This window comes from Clarias gariepinus, chromosome 6 (assembly GCF_024256425.1).
Source record: "Clarias gariepinus isolate MV-2021 ecotype Netherlands chromosome 6, CGAR_prim_01v2, whole genome shotgun sequence".
NCBI classification, from domain to species: Eukaryota; Metazoa; Chordata; class Actinopteri; order Siluriformes; family Clariidae; genus Clarias; species Clarias gariepinus.
In genome coordinates, this window is record NC_071105.1 from 37,599,385 (window position 1) to 37,618,414 (window position 19,030).

Sequence of the window (19,030 nt, forward strand, 5' to 3'; positions counted from 1 at the left end):
GTTCTTATTCGGAAGAAGAAGAAGAAGGCTTTGTTGTTATTATACAGTTCTACAACACAATTCCGAGTCCAACTTCTAAAACTATGGTACCAGAAAGACATCGGACATGTGTACTGTGAATAAATAATACATAAAGAGGACCCGAAACCAATCAAATCAAATTTTCTGTCTGTCTGTCTGAGTAAGCCACGCTTTACTCCAAAAAATTAAAAATAGTGCGTACACTATGAAAACTGAACACTGCACCACAAATTAAATCAAAATGCTGAATTTATTTTTTAGATTTAACCTTTTAATTATTTTTACAGAATCTTCATCCTGTTACTTACCCCAGCACACTGTATGTTAGCTTTTGAGGCTGTTGCAGTTCCTCTATAATCCTACAGGTGGCGCACTCTAAACTATTCATACATTAGCATATTATTGAATTATTATGACTGCTTGGAATGTTAACAAAATCTAAAAAAATGAAGATCCAGTTGGGATATTTATCAAACTTGATGAGTATACCGTATACACGCAATATGAACACGAATAATAATGTATTGGGTACCGAAGATATAAGTACACAGTGTGTGTGTGTGTGTGCACTACAGTCTCCACACTGACCTCAGACAGGTCTCCGTTCTTCACGTGGATTTTGGCCATGCTGTCCAGCCAGGTCTTGCGCAGCTCCGGCGTGCTGGTGTACGACTTGGCCAGACTGTACTGCAGGTCCACCAGCATCTCCGGATCCTTCTCGTGCTCCTTCATCTGCTCCGTGGCCATCAGCACCGTCCGGATGCGCTTAGTCAAGTCCTTCACGTCAGACGGGAACGCGGTTTGCTGGAAGAGAGAGAGAGAGAGTGTGATGAGATGAAAGGTATAACAGTTAAACAAACTTGACAGATTTTATTTTGTTTTCTTTTTTAAAAATTACACAATAACATTTCACATTTTAGGAGTCAGTAACTACTTTTATATATAAAATACACAATATAAAGACTTATTATTCAAAACTTCGTATATAATTAGCAAAAAAAGGGGGGGGGGCACAAACTTTCGCACTTAGTTCAATTACATAAAAGATAATCAAAATAACAATTTAATCTGTTTATAATATAAAGCGTGTAACCAAAAAGAAACCAATTTAAAATAATATCTGATCGAGTATTCGGCCTCGTTATGATGCCTCATAGCCCCGTTATTCACCTTCATAGTCTTGTCGCTGTTGGCGCAGTTGTTAATGACGGACAGAGACTGGTGGAACCGCGTTCCTCCGATCCCAACCAATCCGTCTGCTATCAACTGACTGACCGCTATTACCACCTGAAAAGGAAAAGTCATGTCATACTGTAAGATGTAAGCGTAAGAGTGACATACCCTGTCCTAAACATGTCGTGGAGGATTTAACGGGTTGTCATCAATATTTTACAATAGAGCTGTTGCACAATTAGCATTACTCATGTACTGCAGCAGATGTACTGATAGCAATAATATTTTGTATTAGACATTTTGTATTTCGCATGTTATAACATATAATAACGTGTTAAAAACACACTAGTTGATCTAAAATATAAAGTAATGTAAAATGAACTCTCTTGCTAGCATGCTAACATTATGGCAGGTATAACACAATGACTTTATGGCGTTTGACATGAAAGGTCATGACAGCTCATAGCATGTTATGACAGGGACTAGCTAGCATTTTGTAAAATTGAGGCTTTAAACTAAATTGATAATCATAACCTGCTAATTTTCATTTTAACTTGAGTTTATCCACGCATACCGCACGAATCCAGTTTGTTCTTCTCTAAGGCCTAATTTTAAAAAAACCAAAACAATTAACTCTGACTTTTCTCCAGTGGGCGTGGCTTATTCATGCTATTTAACGTCACCGCCGTCCACTCCCTGTCCTCTTGCCTGTAGGTGCGTGCGGACGAAGGACTTCCTGCCCGTGTAATCGAAGTTGCTCTTCATGAGGAAGTAGAGCAGGTTGGCGGCGTCACTCCGGATCGAGCTCAGCTTGGAATTGCAGCACTTCAGGATTTCGTAGCAGAGCCCGGCGCAGAGGTCGGCCCGGCCGTCGAAAAAAGTACTCGGGAACTGAAAGCGTGAGAACGTGGAGGCGGGGATTAGAGCGGGACCCGAGACGGAAGGCCGGGTCGCAGTTAGGATTCTCTAAGGCGTTTTTTAAAGACGCACCTGGTGTATGAAGGCGCGCAGCGAGGAGAAGACCTGCTTCAGCGCCAGTTCTGACTGAGGGATCTGCAGGAAGCACAAGTGAACCTGGAACACTTTCTTCATCAGTGAGTTGTGTCCCAGATCAGCACACAGCTGCGTCTACACACACACACACAGGGACGAGGTGTCAGCTAAAACAAGAACGTGCTGCACACTACAAGTAGTCCCAATTTAGCTCACGAGGGTGAGTCAAAAATTATCCACACTCCGACTGTTGAGTTCATTTTAACTAACGACTTTTAAAATAGACGAATCATCAATTTCAGCAGTGAAGCAAAAGTGATTTTGTTCAGTTTTGCAGCAGGACCGTAATCTACCAATCAGATACATATTAAAGGCTCTACCTTGAAGGCCATGATGAAGATGCTGAGAGTGTCCAGGACAGTCAGACACACTTCTGTGGAGAGGTTGGCCTCCAGCAAACACGCGTCAGAATCTCCATGTCCATACGCTATGCAAGAAATTACAGAAAGCTTTGGGTCACTCTACACTTCTCGAAAATGTACCATACAGACGGTCGCTAACTTCCACTGGGGTTACGTCCCGATAGGCCACATGTCACGTGTTGAAAATATGATAAGTGGAAAGAAAATGCATATAAGACATTATAGCTTAGCCTAGCATACATTAAATGTGCTCAGAACACACACGTTACCACGTACAGCTGGACAAAATCAGGTCATCTTTTATAAGATCATGGGAATAAATGCTGGTTTGAAAGGCCCCCTGGAATTTTTGGGATTTGTGGTCAGGAACTAAGATCAAACCCTTACAACTTGTCCTGGCGAGAAAGTAGATGAACTCTGACCAACAACTCCCTAGATTTGTCATTAGTCACAAAAGTCACTAAGTTTGCAATACTGAAAGCTGGTGACACAATCTAGAATATTATTGGTTTCCATTATGCTGCCTTGGCTGACTGTTGCTCACTGCCACCACCTAGTTTCACGCAAGGGTATTGCGATGTACTGTATATTTCTAGCCTGGGAAAAGATCAAATTGCAAAATCCGAAGTACTTAGAAAGCCAGTAGTTCATTCTACTAAATGCATAACGCTTTGTAGACTGTAAAAAAAAAATAAAAATTATAAATCACTGAGTGATGTTGTGGAAATATCACATTGCAATACCTGAAGACTTCAGACTAGCGTCAGGAAAATTGAATACAGCTACTAATGAGAATGTGAACAGGATCATGCACATGTATATTGGTCTTACAGTGGTTGAAGGTGTGTGAGCTCTCCATGCTTCCCAGCTGGTGAAAACGTGTGTGTAAGATCCCCGTTCTGCTACGAGACACAGGGAGAGTCAATGACTTTCTTTCTGGAGTCAGTAATCCTACTCCTTCCTGGTTCCTAGAAGTAATAATAATAAAAGAGTTTTTTAAAAAATCAGAAAGCATGTAAAAGGTCAGATTACATGATAAGTCACGAAAAAAGTTCATGAAAAGTCTACATGGAGTCGTTACACAACACGCGGTCACTGAGTCGTTAGGATGATTGCACAAGGATGTTTAAACGGCTAGATCCACCTGAGACACACAGAGCAGGATGCTTACAGTTACGTTTCTCACTTTTGTGATTGTTTCCATAAAGTTTTAAGATTCAACGGTGCAGCATAAACAAGATTAATGGATTATTCTTTGGGAATCAGCACCAACGCGTTCGCAAAACTAGCAGCGCTTGTATGATAACTTTTACGAACGTAAAAAGCTACGTGTCACGTGTTAGAGACGCCAGCCGCTAAACTAAGCCAAAGGACTGAGCTGTGGTACTAAGAAAATGTGTTATTATCCACAAATTTGTGTATTTTCTGTAACGATGCCAAAATAACATTAGCAAAACATTTTGACAACCAAAAATTCCTGCTGGAAATGTTGTGAAAGAAAGGGTTATTTATTAGAAACTTTAATGAAGCTCAAAAAAAACTAAACAAGTAGCGCAAAGTTGGTGTTCAGTGAGAACTGGACTTGGTTAAAGTTCTTCTTGCTGTTCCTAAAGTAGCTCTTGAAGATCTTCTTAAAAAAGGTTCTTGAAGATGTTGTTAAGGTTCTCAAAATTGTTCCTAAAGATTTATTTGAAGTTCTTCTTGAAATTCTTGAAGGTTTTCTCGAAGAAGTTCTTGAATATTTTCCTGAAGTTCCAGAAGAGGTTCTTGAAGTTCCTGAGGATGTTCTTGAAGCAGATCTTAAATATGTTCTTAAAGTTCTCAAAGATGTTCTTGAAGAAGTTTTTTAAATATTCAAAGAATCCCAGAGGGAAATTGCTTATTCTTATTCTTATTCAGTTGCTCACAGTTGTTATCCAGTAGAAAGAAAAATAAATAAATAACTCCAAAAAATTAATAAAATAAAATAAAGTACCATATTGCACACTAAACTTTTAAATACCTTAAATGAATAAACTAAATATAACATTATTTTAGATGAAGTTCTTAAAAATCTTCTTGATGTTCTCAAAGATGTTTTTAAACTTCCTGAAGAGGTTCTTGAAGTTCTTGAAGTTGTTCTTGAAGCGGTTCTTGAATATGTTCTTTAAGTTCTCAAAGGTTTTCTTGTAAGGGTTTTTTGAATATGTTCCTGAGTTTCTAAAAAAAGTTATTTAAAATCTTCCTAACGTTCTCAAAGATGTTTTTAAAGATGTTCTTGAATATGTTCCTGAAGTTTCCGAAGAAGTTTTTAAAGTTCTCGAAGATGTCCAAGGTAGTCAAACAGTAGAACTGATGAAGCCATTTAGATTAGAGCTGAACCGTGTTTACAAACTACAAGGAAGTCCAGTTTCCCCATGACAACATCTTTGGAATAACCATAACCTGGATGATGGCGAATCTTCACAAAAATGAAACCATGTAGCTACAGTATCACATAGTTGAACTTTTTAAATAAATGAGAACATTTAGCAAACCAAAGTTCATCTGGTGTAAAGACATCAGGGTTAAAAACTGATAATGAACATAATGGAATGATGAAAAATCACACACAAAAACAATAACAATAACAACACACACACACACACATGCGGTAGCATTTGCTAGGCTGTAAATAATGTGTCTAAAGTAAATGGTGTGTTAAGCGCAGCATGCGGTTGGTGTTCAGCCACTCAGCAGCACTCAGCTCTTACCCCGTGCAGGGAGCCCAGGAGGTTATAGGCAGCACTGACTAACTGTACTCTCGCCAGCATGTCAGCCAACAACACACACATACATACACACACATACACACACACACACAAAGTAGGACAGGGTCATTGAGGGCAGCACTGTTCAGCATGTTGTAGTTGTGTGATCCTTTTACCGTACACACACTACACCGATCGTACCTGTTAATAAACCTCTTCCCCATGTATCTGAACTGATGAAGACACACCCTGAGGGACAGGAGAAAAAAAGAAAGGACAACGTCTCAAGGATGTGTTGTTGGTCGTGTCATACAGCCATCACTGATCCTGAGTGCCTTACTCTATAAGAGTGAAGAAGTCCATGAGCTCAGAGGAAGACGCTTTGTTCCAGTACGTAAATAGCGCATCTGCGAAAAAAGGACGAGGACGTAAGAAAGGACGAGGACGTTACCTGCTGTTAGAAACTTTCACTGTGTTAACATTTTGCAGCTGCACTTATAGGAAATTAATCAACACCTTCCGACCGATCAGAATCCAGGATCAAAGAATGGCGCATATAATAGGCATTTTATAGATGGTTTTAAAGTTAGTTTCAGATGTTTATATGTGTGTGTGTGTGTGTGTGTGTTCTTACCTTCGGACATGCTTTTCAGTATGTGCAGAAAACACATCAGCAGATTTTTGATTTCCTCTCTGTCCAGTTTGTCACAGCGCAGGATGGAGCTCCCGGGAACAGCTGCAGACTGAGTCTATTAAACACACACACACACACACACACACACACAACGTGTTTTATCACCTGCAAGATCACCTGATTACATTACATCATCGTTTAAGAAGTCTTTTTTGGGTTACAGTAACACCACAGCAAACCGATGTCCAGCCAGTGCCCACACACACACACACACACACACACACACACACACACAGCTTCACTCCCCATAAAGGGACACACGGGTTAAGATCTACTTGTATGGATTTAGCGCCGATGTGTGTGTCGCTCTGAGAGACACTGCCGGTCGAAAGAAGCGAAAAATCCATCGTGAATCGTTTGGCTGCCTTGCTATCGGGGGCGGAGTCCTCCGGCTCCAGGAGGAGGGGCAGCACCATGAGGGTGTGTCTACGAGTGAACTTCTCCCTCTGCTGAATGGTCAGAGTTTGGACGAGCAGCAATGTTAGGTGTAATTAATGACATCTTGGTTAAAGGGATAGGACTGAGGGAGCGTGTCGAGCGGTACCTTCTCTACAGCGCTGCTCTTCTCGGTAAAGCTGTTTCCGGAGTCGGTGCTGAGGAGAGAGCCGCGGGAGTCGGCGTGGCGCACGGCGTTGATGTTCGGAGTCGAGGTGTGGGGTGAGGCTGTAGAGAGAGAGAGAGACGACATTTCAGTCGATTGATATCTTCTCCAGACATTGTGTCACTTCACTTTATAAGGCTTGGATGCGGTGAGTGTTTTGGTGTTACACTGTAACCATGACAACGCTCTAACCAACTCTAATTGCAGCGATGTTTTTTCTATAAAAGCCATTTATTTAGAATCTAAACCTTTGCAAATGCAGTAAGTCAATCAATAAGAGAACAGACTGGTGATGAGGAAGTGATAATGACATAAACACACACACACACGTACCGGTTCCTGAAATGACCCCAAACACATCCTTGTGAAGACTGCTGTCCAGTTTAAAGGAGGATGCAGTGGGGATGATGGACAGATGCTCTTCCTTTATGATCTGTAATAACAAATGCATTTAAAAAAACAAAACAAATGATGATAAGATCATCCTGCTCAAGACCAAAGATAATCTGTCCCATCCTGCTCAGTCCTAAAGATAATCTGTCCCATCCTGCTCAGTCCTAAAGATAATCTGTCCCATCCTGCTCAGTCCTAAAAATAATCTGTCCCATCCTGCTCAAGACCAAAGATAATCTGTCCCATCCTGCTCAGTCCTAAAGATAATCTGTCCCATCCAGCTCAGGACCAAAGATAATATGACCAATCCTACGCTGTCCTAAAGTTAATCTGACCAGTTCTGCTAGTTCCAGAAGATAATCTGGAATCATACTCAATTCTAAAGATAATCTGACCGATCCTTCTCAAGACCAAAGATAATCTGATAAAGACACGCCAGACACTGACCAATCCTACTTGTTCCAGAAGATAATGTAACCAATCCTGCTCACTTCTAAAGATAGTCTGACCAATACTGCTTGTTCTGAAAGAAAATCTGACCAATCTTGCAGTCCTAAAGATAATCTGACAAATCATACTCAAGACCAAAATAATCTGACCAATCCTGCTCAAGGCCAAGGATAATATGGACGATTCTGCCTTGCCCTAGAGATATTCTGACCAGTCTTGTTCTAGTCTACCCCATCCTGCTTGCTACCAAAGATAATCTAACATAATCTGCTTACTCTCAAAACTAATCTGACCGATTAAACTCAAGGTCAAAGATAATTTGACCAATGCTACTCACTACTAAACATAATCTAATAGCAGGAACTGTCTGGTTTCATGAACATTCATTAATGATGTACCTGATTGGTGAACATCTCTTTGACATTCAGTCTGTGAACGTTCTCCTGAAGTAGTCCAAACAGGGGCAGGTAGAGCGTGGACAGCCTAGCCTGCTGACTCTGAAGCACACACACACACACACACACACACACACACAAGTTGTATTATCTTATACTTAACATCAGTTGTGTCAGTTTCGGGTAAAACGATCTAACCTTGGAGGCGTAGCGATCGTCGAACGTGTGTTTGATCATCAGGCTCTTCAGAACATTGATGGCGATCTGTTGGATCTCTCGGAACTCCTGCATAGCTCCGCCCACTTCGCGCAGCAGGAGCCCGACCAGGAAGTGATTCCTGCAGAAGTCATCAGTCAGGGAGTAGTCGAGCTGCAGGTCTGCAAGGAGGCGTGTGAGAGCGGGTCGGATTTTAAGCATGATCACATTTAAGGGTCTTATATCACCAAAGTCACAAAAAACATATTTAATAAGAGGCTTATGATCTGTTAGAGTTCTGATATTGGTATTAAAACCGGAAGCGGGTGTACCTTGAAAGCGCATGATCCTTCCTTTTCCAAACGGCATGGGCAGATTGAGTGGGACAAAGTGCTCGTGGTTACACACCACCCTAAGAAACGCAAACTTAAACTCGTACAGCGTCTGTAAGAAACACACAGAGGAAAAATGATCCAATCATTATCCATAAAGAATTTTTTTCATTATTCATGGAAGTCCATAGAAAACCTGTGTACACTGGGAGATACATGTGTAATCATTGGTAGAATAAAGCTTTCTGTATTGAACATTTTTAGAGGGAGTCTCCAGTGTCAGAGGTCAAAGGTAATGCTGGAGGTTTAAGTTTACACAAGAAGCCATGTTTTATTTTTAAATAAATTCATAAGAGAGATTAAAGAAGATGCTGGAGAGGGAGCAACATTTTATGGCTGTAAATAAGAACAGGAACTGACTTGATTTGCAGACGGTAAATGTTACTATGAGGGGCGTTCGAGTCAAACTGGGACTGGTCATAAAATTTCTGGTAAGGGTCAAAGGGCCAAAACAGGCCACAGTACGCTGATGAGACTCTTAGTAAGTACGTAAAACATCGTTCCTGTGAACGTTCAGCGAGTCTAACGCCTGATCCTTAAAAATAGATGGAGAACTTGTCACCAACTTGCGGATAAGATGCATCTGTCTGCGTGAACTGTACACACAATCATTCACCAACACCACTTGCACATTACGGGAACTTTGCTGGGAGTTATTGCCACATCCCTTGTACGGTCCTATCCATGCTCCAAGCTATTTCTACATGTTTGATTCATTAAAGGAGTTCCTGGGAGGCCAGCATTTCAGACTTTCCGATCATGCTGGGATGAGTACATAAGTGTAGCCGCGGATTCTATAAAAAAATAAAGTGTGTACTCCCATAACCCCGTTGTGGTATTCTGCACAATCAAAAGTCCTGGTTTGACCAATAAACACACAAACAAATTGTAATTTCTGAGCCTATAAATAATTGGAATTGTTACCAAACTGCTTTCATAAACAAGGGGAAAAAAATAATCATGTTTCCATGGTACAGTAGCAGTAACAAAGCAGTTTATTCACACTGTTGCTGCTTTTGATTAATTTTTCTATAAAAGCACAACTAAGTGCTTTATTCCTTTATTGTTATACTGTATTCTGTTGTACTTGTAATAAGTCTGTACCTTGGGATCTCCAGGAAGAAAACAGTTCACATAGTTGTTGATCTGCTTGAAAACGAAGCCGCGGTCCATCAACGTGAAACACCGCTGTTTGAAACGAGGCATAAAATGAATCTGGTTAGACATATTGATTTCTAACACCTCATACACTGAGGTGCATTTTGCTAAAAAGCAAACCCGGGCATCCTGCGTCCAGCACCTTGATGAAGACGGCCAGGCTGTGGTTGGCGTTGCGGGCGGCGTCCAGGTTGTCTTTGTACTTCTGGGTGATGTGCGGCATCAGCATGTTCACCAGAGTCTCTACAGCGTGGTGGAAGGAAGCACTGAAGCGCTGGTTCCTCGACAACTGGAATAGTACAAAAATAAGAATAACACTGTTTATCACAAAAGTTCTAGCTAAAATTATGTGAAGTAAAAGTGAAACAGAACAATTAAACATATTTGAATTATAACAACTAGGAATTAAATAAAGTAGCTGTAACCACTCACTTTGACTTTGCCGGTTTCTATTAAATACTGGGCCATGGACTTCACTAAGGCCTCGAAAAAGTACCAGGAGTACTGTAACGCACACGTACACACACACATACTGTACACATTAATCTGATGGAACAATGGAAATCACTAACACGCATTAAACAGATGGAATTAAAAATTAAAGTAGCAGATAAAAATGTTTAAAAGTTTAAAAGCAAAACTGCAAGTGTATAAATTTTAGATTTAGGGGTGGGGTTATGGGTAGATTTATGGGTGGGGTTATGGGTAGATTTATGGGTGGGGTTTTGGAGAGATTTAGGGGTGGGGTTATGGGTAGATTTAGGGGTGGGGTTATGGATAGATTTATGGGTGGGGTTGTGGATAGATTTATGGGTGGGGTTATGGATAGATTTAGGGGTGGGGTTATGGATAGATTTAGGGGTGTGGTATGGATAGATTTAGGGGTGGAGTTATGGGTAGATTTAGGGGTGGAGTTATGGATAGATTTAGGGGTGGAGTTATGGATAGATTTAGGGGTGGGGTTATAGACAGATTTAGGGGTGGGGTTATAGACAGATTTAGGGGTGGGGTTACAGTATGAATAGATTTACAGTAGGAGTAGAGTTATGTGTAGAGTTATGGGTGGGGTTATGGATAGATTTAGGGGTGGAGTAATGGATAGATTTAGGGGTGGGGTTATGGATAGAGTTAGGCGTGGGGTTATGGATAGATTTAGGGGTGGGGTTATGGATAGATTTAGGGGTGGGTCATGGGTAGAGTTATGAGTGGGCTATTGAGACTAGGGCTGCAACAACTAATCGATAAAATCGATAATTATCGATAATGAAGTTCGTTGTCAACGAATTGCACTATCGATTAGTTGGGCTGCTCACGTCACTGAGGAGCGCGACCACAAGATGCACAAATACACAAAGATAGAAACAGATACACAGCTGCTCGCGCATGGAGGTTACAGAAGCGTCTGCAGGAAAAAGCGTGCGCCCCGAGTCCTCCAAGGTATGGGAGCGATTTACATTTAACCCCTCTAAATAGACGGTAACCTGCACGCTTTGCAAGACCGAGCTTTCATGGCATGTCAGTACCACAGTCATGCACGAACACTTAAAATGAAAACATGTTAGTGTTACGGATGACGAAACGTCAGCAGGGTCAGTAAAAACAGTATCTCTTTATCGTGTAAAAGTTGTATAGTTTAAGTGCTTTTGTTTAAACTGTTTGCTAACTTCGGGACAGTCGCGCTAGATCTGTTCTCGTGCTACTCGCTAGCATCACATCGCGCAATCACCTCATGAGCAATAGTGATTAGTTAAATGGCGCTACTTTGGGTTAGCTTAAATTACACAATGTGAATAACAGTAGAATATTACATTTAGTGATTGTTGTGGTTTTCAGCGAATGCAAATAACAGTATATTTGTGACTATTAGCTTTTTGCTTTTCTACATTTTTTTTTATAGTCCACTACAAAGTTAACTTATGAACTAGCAAATCTGTTTTCAAACATAATTTATATTTTTATATACGTTTTACTAATGCATACATAAATTTATTATACAAAATGGGTTAGGGGCTTGAATATATAAGAGGATCTGAAGTTATAGACAAATGCTGTACCAAGATAACAAGAATACGTGGTCTCGGTTTGACTGAACGTTTAAATGTATTTAGTAAATCAAGGTATGCGAGTAAGGTTACATATAACAGATACATATGGATAAATATGTGTGTGTGTGTGCCGTGTGCATGTGATAAACGGAGTACCTTGAGGAGTTTGTTGCTGGTGAGGAAATCAGTCGAAGGCTTTAAGATGGTGGTCATGGCTCGGGCCAGTTCCTCATGCACCGTCTTACTGTTTACGGCTGAGGAGGCTTCTGTTTTAAACACAAACTGCACGAGAGGGAAAAAACCACACACACACACAAGCACACATTAAACAATCAGAGGTACGGTGAGAAATGAAAGTAGAGTCTGTAATAAAATGTTGGATTAGATGTAATCAAATCAGGAGTTATCATTTACAAATGACACACACTTTTACCTTGACATAAGATCTGAGGTAGTGTTCGAGGCCCTCCTCGTGACATTGGGCTACGACGTGCACCATCACCCTGCACACACACATACACATCTTGCATTTAAAATACACACATGCAATTCTAAATATGCTATAGGCTTACCATGCAATCTGGATCTAAACCATCATTCCATAAAGATACACACACAACCTTTCCACATATTTCTTTAAGATCTATTTCTGCTCTTCTGACTTTCTTCACTCCCACCTGGTGGTGTTCACCGCCACGTCCTCGTGATTAGTCGTCGTCAGGACGCGCACCAGCTGGTTCAGGATGGTCGGCAGGAACTTGATCATCACGTGACCCTCCATGGCGTGGAGACTCTGACGGTGACAGAATGACAGAACGTTGGGGCGGGGGGGGGGGATGTTTTTTAACATATTCAGTGATTTATTTTCCATTCTATGATCATCCTATTAAAAGTGTAACATAATGACTTCTCACCTTAAGGTACTTGACCAGATCTCCTTCTGTGGCCTGGACGGATCCAGACTCCATCTTCTGGTAGTGATGGAAAAAGTTATGAAGGTGCTGATCCTAAACATGGACACAAGGTTTAAGTGGGAGGAGCTTCACAAGAGGAGCTCATGTAAATTATAAATCAATTAACGGGTTTAAGGCTAATATTAATAATAATAATAATTTGTTCAATTATTAATTGACCCCTGAGGAATTACGTTCATTATACAGAGAAAACAGGGAAACAATGTCAGTTTCTGAGAAGGACAAGCAAAGCCGAGGTCCAGCGCCATCATCTGAAGACAAATCTATGAAATAATGTAATAAGATAAATCACATGAACACTTCACTTTTTCCCTGATAGAGAAAGTTTTACATGATTTTGTGAAAAAAAACAACAACATGACTCAGTCATTCTCTAGCTTGACATATTTAAAGAAAGTGCAATATCTTCAGAAACAGCACCTTATTTAGATCAAGTCAAAACCCAGAGGTTGAAGGTAACTAAACACATTTACTTTTAGTTCGTTTTTATGCATCGATTTCACTTGAGTAGTTTTATTAGTGGATTTTTTTTTAACTTTTACTCAACTACAACAAATATCTGTACTTTCTACTTCACTGCACTTGTGCATAAATAACCACAGAGGTGTGTGCATTTGAAGTGGTTATATCACCCCCTGCTGACTATTATATGTAATTGCATGGTTTGCCTTCCCTGTGTGAAACACCTGATCATGTAGCAGGTGTACACAACTTGTTACTTTTAGTATTTTTTTTTTCTCAAATAGAAATGTACATAGACAACGACTTCTACTTTGACTTGCGTAATATTTGACCTGTTGTTTCTCTGCTTTCACTTGAGTTAAATGAATTGTGTACTACTGCACCTTGAACCTTTAGGATTTTAATATTTTATTATATAATATTAAACAGCGAAAATGAGATCAAGAAAAAAATCTAAAAATTCTGTCGATCCGCCTATAATATTACTGCTCTTACGCATGGACAGAAAAAACGAGAAGAATAAAAAAAAAGAATGAATGAAACACAGAAAGATTCTACAGACTCAGATTTTCACTTCATCATTGTCAGGATGCAACATTAGGATTTAAAGAGCACCTATTATTGATGGATCTCCAATGTGTGTAAAAGGCAAAATATGAAAAACACACACCAGACTTGTTTTTCTTTTTTGATTTGACCTGGTATGACATCATTTCAGAGGAAGAATTGGATCCTAGACGCCACTTTTCAGGGAAGTTACTTTTCCTGTGTTCTGATTGGCTAGAAAAATGCACTTCCAAAAAACTAAAGCACAAATTAGCAAACAGATTTCATTTAAATAAGATGATTAGATTGTTCCCACCGAGTGCAGCATTCGAGTAGTTAACCAACAATCCTCAGTTTAATTCCTGGACATGGCCATGTTCTGAAATGATAAAGAAGCAGAAGACGATAGTGATGTCTCTCCTAGTTACCTGGGTGTACACAGTGGAGACGAGGTGCGTGGACACTCGGAAGAGAGGACGCCCTCCGTCCACCCATTTCACCTCCGGTCCAGAGTGCTGCTGTACAAACAATCACAGCATCGTATGTCATAACCTTCATCTGTGTTACGTGTATTATTGTGAGGAATTTAAGCAGCACTGTGATGTAACAAAATGAAAAGTTATATTCTATATATATACACATGTCAATGTCTAGTTCAAATGTCTAGCTCGGTCCTCACCCTGTTAACCCCCTCGGGGCTGCTCAGGTATCCCGGAGGTAAATTCGACGCCACTGGGATGTGCTGCTCGTTCTCGCTCACTCGGCCGTCCTTCAGCAGCGGCAACCACGCAGACCCCACTGATACGGACAGAGCAACGTCATGTTTAATAAAAACAATAAAGCGTTCTTCTGAACCGAACCCAACGCACACCATGCCGTCGTCGAGGTACCTGGTGTCTCTACGACGTCACGCTTCTTTGCGCTGCTGTCACAGCTGATGTGGTAGAACGTGAAGAGCAGGTGATGTTTCTCGTGAAGCTGAGATGGAAGCTCGATCTTAATCTGACACGCGAAATATCATAACTTTTAATTACCTAGAACTTTCAAACATCTGTACATCACAACCGTTAAAGCAGCAGTATGTAACTTCTTTTTAATGGCCCGGGGGGTTCTGAGACATACTGTACATGCCAGCAATTTATGAAGAATTGTCTATTGTCCCATGTTTCTAATCAGTGCTTAAAATCACTTCTTATGTCTTTAGCATGGAGAGGCAAAGTTACACACTGCAGCTTTAATAATCCACATCTGTATGTCTCTGTACGTGAATCTGCAGGGATCTCACCTCGTCATAGAACTCTGGGTTCTGCTGGTGATGCAACACTGCCGCATAGGCGTGAGTGCTGAAGGGAGGACCTCCTGGACGGGCGTAGATACACTACACACACACACACACACACACACACACACACTCTATACACTTTATATGGCATAAATAAATCAAGATGGCATTAGTGGGATATATATAAAACCGATAAAGGGCGTTATGTGTGTGAGGTTACACCTTAAGTGGCTTTGCATCGTCCTCGTCTGAATCCCTGAACTCGACGCACACTGCAACGTTCCTCGCCTGAAACACACAGAGTCAGATTTCCTTACACGGTGAAATATCCACGTCAGAACAAATCGATACTGGAGGACGATACTGGACACTGACTAGCGCCTGCTGCTGCTGCAGAAACTAAAACTAAACTTTTTAATAAATAATATACTAAAAAAAATTAGATTAAAACCTTGATATCGGTTCAAAAATTCGAACTAGGATTAAAATCTCGCCCAGGGATTAAGACGTTGTCCTGGAATTAAAACCTTGAGATAGGATTAAAAAAAAAAAATCTTAAACCTCACCGGTTAAAACATTGACCGGGGATTAAAACCTTGCAGAGGGTTTGGAACCCTGGCCTGGAATTAAAACCTTAAATTGGAATTAAACCCTTGACTCTTGATATTGGTTTAAAAATTTGAACTAGAATTAAAACCTTGCCCAGGGATTAAGACTATCACCAGAGATTAAAAACCTCACCGATTAAAACCTTGACCAGGGATTAAACCTTGCCAAGCGGTTAGACATGGGATTAAAACCTTGACATGGGATTAACGTATTGAACAGAGATTGGAACCTTGACTTTCATTTACAGTACGTCTGGATTAACACCTTGACATGGGTTTAAAACCCTGCTGAGGATTTAATACTCCTGAGCCGAAAATTAAAACCTTAAATTGGGATTAATACCTTTGAATTGATGAGTTTTATGAGTTTGAATTAAATCCTTGACCTGAGATTAAAACCTTTGGTTCTCTTAAAGCTTAACTTAAATCAGACAACAGTAATATTAACTGAAAAGCATTAAAATAGAATTTCTCCCTGTTTCTGAAATGCCAAATTAGTGTAATAATCCTCAAGTGTAATTCAAATCCAAGTTTAAAATAAAGGGGAATTAATCTAATAAGATTATTGTAATTAAAGTAAAGTTTGAGAGTTTCACAGTTTGATGTAATTCATGTCCGTCTGCCCCATCGAACCCTTGAGGTGCTTATAGAGTAGGATGGGATTTTACCTTGGCGAAGGCTTTCTGGTTGTCGTATTTGAGGTGTTTGGGGTAGACGTAAAGGTGATTGTTGTAGGTGGTGAAGGGCTGCGAGCACTTAGCGATGCAGGGTACGAACTCCTCGACCTCTAACAGAATCACACGTTCAGTACCTTCGAAGGGACGCACAGGGATGTAGGAGGAGGTGACACAATCTGACCAACACAGAGAGAGAGAGAGAGAGAAAGAAAGAGAGATACTAATTATTAGATTACAAGCATACAGTACACATGACAAAAAAATTTACAGTTCATGTAAAACTGCAGTTTGTGCTCTTTAATGCCCTCTGCTGCCCATGGGGTGAACTGCAATGTGTTTAAAAAAAAAAAAAAAAACTCACAGCTTGAACTTTTTTCAAAGAAGCGTTAAAAATGACGGAATATTTACAAAATGTGAAGTAGAATGTAATAAAAATAAAACCTTACTGATGACATCAGGCGCGACGCTGTCGACAGCCACGTCCAGGTTTCCCAGAACGACAGGAAGCTTGGCCATCTTCTCAGGTCTGTGTGTGAACGCAAACAGAAACACTGCTCCATACAGATCCGAGTCGAAAAATCAACCTCAATAACGAGTTCTCATTACGAACGATGCTGATGAGATCTCAGCTCCTGAGACTACTAAGGTTACTAACTTCCTGAAATCAGCCAGAAGTTTGAAGAGATCCTCGTCTGAGAGTTTGCTGCTCTCCTGCCTGTAGAGAGCGGAGAACCTGGCGCTTTTGTCCAGAGTCCCTGAGGCGTCTTTAAACACGGGTCTACACACACACACACAAATAACAATACAGAAGCTAACGAAATCCTAAATCTTAAAAAGACTTAAATCTTCTAAGCAGTGAGAGTCTGACCTGGCGGTCCAGGCGAAGGGCATCCTGTACTGTCCCAGCCTGCTGCAGGCCACCCGGGCGTTCTTCAGCACCTTCTGAGCAACCTGAGCAATAATCCATTATAAAAAGATCAGCGTTTCATAGCAAAGTCACTACAAGACATTGAGGGTTTTATCAGAACCAATAAAGCACTCAGATTCGCACTGTTATAGGAGAATAATCGTAGTGCTCTACTTTAAGCTGCAGGAAACTCTTTAGTCGAAACCCCTGTTCATTGGAAGATTTTTTTAACTCGCAGTTTAACCCTCAACGTTTTGGCGCACATTTTGAGTCACTATATGTTGTTGAAAAATGCATCAAACACAACCTGATTGGCCCATCTCTACCAGTTGGTTGAGGCACAGTATGCTATGCTACATGGAAGAAAAAAAAAGAAACAACACTAGATACTGCGTGTCGTTTAGTTGCTTAGGAACATTAACTCTTTGCTTCTGCAAAACCACCTGGTTTGGGAACAGAACCACGCAGGACAGACGAGATCTACAGGGGGCGATGCGATCGGCTCAGCGCATCATCCACACCGAGGTCACTGACCTGCACTCAATCTACAGCAAGCGCTGATGGACCAAGGCCAGGACCTGGACCGAGGCCACCCAGTAATGGACTGTTCTCTCTGTTGTAGTCAGGAAAGCGCTACGGCTCCCTGAAGCCGACTCAGAGAGCCAGAGGAGGAGCTTCTCGCCCAATAAACATTTGGACTGTTGCACCACAAAAAGTTAGCATTTTGTAATAAGTTTTGAATAATTTTTAAAAATGTTATATAGCTATAAAATAAAAAATATATATAAAATATGTATTAATTTTACTTATTTTTTGCTGCTTGTACTGTATGTGTATTGATACTTTTACCATAAAGTGACATCTCAACCGTTTGGAAGACCCCTTATATTGGGGCTGTTAAAAAAAATATTATTGTTATTATTGCCCCAAAATACTACTATTAATACTAACAATAATAATAACAATAATAATAATAATAATAAAAGTTTAAATAAAAGCTAGTTTAACATATATAATCTAAATTATGTCTAAACACATGAATGAGACTTTGCTATTTAAAAAAAAAATCTCCTTATGAGAAGAAAAAACAGTTCTCATAAATAATTTTTAAAATACTCCACATCTTGATGATAAATAAACAACAATGCAATAAGCATATAATTTGACGAACATGTTTATTATATTTCAATAACTATTGAAAATAAAAATTGTTTCCTTTTTCCTCATTCTAATTAAATAATAAATTTTCACGTCTGAGGTCACGTCACTTACACTACAGATGCTTTAGACAGAGGCTACAGGATTCCTTTAAGATTGTGTGTGTGTGTGTGTGTGTGTGTGTGTGTGTGTGTGTGTGCGTGTGATATCAGTACCTTAGCAGAGTCAGAGCTCTTCATATACGGCTCGGCACAATGCGTAATGCCCCCTTGCAGCACCTTCTCTATCCGCGCCACCAGGAAGATGTCGGGGTGCGGACACGTCACAGAGAACACGCCCTGTCAAACACGCACAGACTGTACACGTGACGACAAACACCACATCCGCACATACTGTATACCGGATATCTGGAGCTCACGCGACCGACTGAGCGATTATATCCGCTCACCTGGGTGGGGTACTGCAGCGCCCCCTCTGTCAGCCCGTTCAGCTCGGCGCGCGCCTGTTCAGCGGGCGAATCTCCGGCCTGTCCGTTAGTCACGGGGCAGTGTGGCGGGATCATGGCGCGCACCAGCGGGTGATTGAGGTCCACGTGGAAATCGGCGGAGATCTTCCTGCTGTTTTGCACGTCGAACAGCGAGAGAGTCATGAAGAACGGCTCCACCTGCGACGAGAACAAAAAGACAAACTCACACCCTGGTGTGTAATTACAGCTTTACAGTTTAGTGTACTCCTGTGAAACAAAGCTCCACAGA

The 19,030-nt window shown here is 40.8% G+C and overlaps 1 protein-coding gene across 1 annotated transcript in view; it reads right to left on the minus strand.

Annotated features, from left to right (window-relative positions):
- The window catches only part of dock9b (dedicator of cytokinesis 9b), a 46,526-nt gene that overhangs the window by 14,516 nt on the left and 12,980 nt on the right, over positions 1-19,030 (minus strand). Inside the window, exons 12-43 of the mRNA XM_053498664.1 lie at positions 18,724-18,939; positions 18,491-18,613; positions 17,079-17,161; positions 16,866-16,988; positions 16,657-16,736; positions 16,202-16,386; positions 15,148-15,213; positions 14,929-15,021; positions 14,534-14,645; positions 14,323-14,441; positions 14,072-14,161; positions 12,576-12,668; positions 12,339-12,454; positions 12,095-12,164; positions 11,818-11,943; positions 10,049-10,120; positions 9,759-9,905; positions 9,563-9,646; positions 8,399-8,510; positions 8,070-8,248; positions 7,875-7,973; positions 6,967-7,066; positions 6,577-6,695; positions 5,973-6,087; positions 5,679-5,745; positions 5,540-5,587; positions 3,441-3,577; positions 2,568-2,674; positions 2,185-2,322; positions 1,903-2,085; positions 1,192-1,308; positions 610-825 (exon numbers count right to left, since the gene is read on the minus strand). Of these exons, the coding sequence (XP_053354639.1) occupies positions 610-825; positions 1,192-1,308; positions 1,903-2,085; positions 2,185-2,322; positions 2,568-2,674; positions 3,441-3,577; positions 5,540-5,587; positions 5,679-5,745; positions 5,973-6,087; positions 6,577-6,695; positions 6,967-7,066; positions 7,875-7,973; positions 8,070-8,248; positions 8,399-8,510; positions 9,563-9,646; positions 9,759-9,905; positions 10,049-10,120; positions 11,818-11,943; positions 12,095-12,164; positions 12,339-12,454; positions 12,576-12,668; positions 14,072-14,161; positions 14,323-14,441; positions 14,534-14,645; positions 14,929-15,021; positions 15,148-15,213; positions 16,202-16,386; positions 16,657-16,736; positions 16,866-16,988; positions 17,079-17,161; positions 18,491-18,613; positions 18,724-18,939 (3,735 nt within the window). The remainder of the gene's footprint in view (positions 1-609; positions 826-1,191; positions 1,309-1,902; positions 2,086-2,184; positions 2,323-2,567; positions 2,675-3,440; positions 3,578-5,539; positions 5,588-5,678; positions 5,746-5,972; positions 6,088-6,576; positions 6,696-6,966; positions 7,067-7,874; positions 7,974-8,069; positions 8,249-8,398; positions 8,511-9,562; positions 9,647-9,758; positions 9,906-10,048; positions 10,121-11,817; positions 11,944-12,094; positions 12,165-12,338; positions 12,455-12,575; positions 12,669-14,071; positions 14,162-14,322; positions 14,442-14,533; positions 14,646-14,928; positions 15,022-15,147; positions 15,214-16,201; positions 16,387-16,656; positions 16,737-16,865; positions 16,989-17,078; positions 17,162-18,490; positions 18,614-18,723; positions 18,940-19,030) is intronic.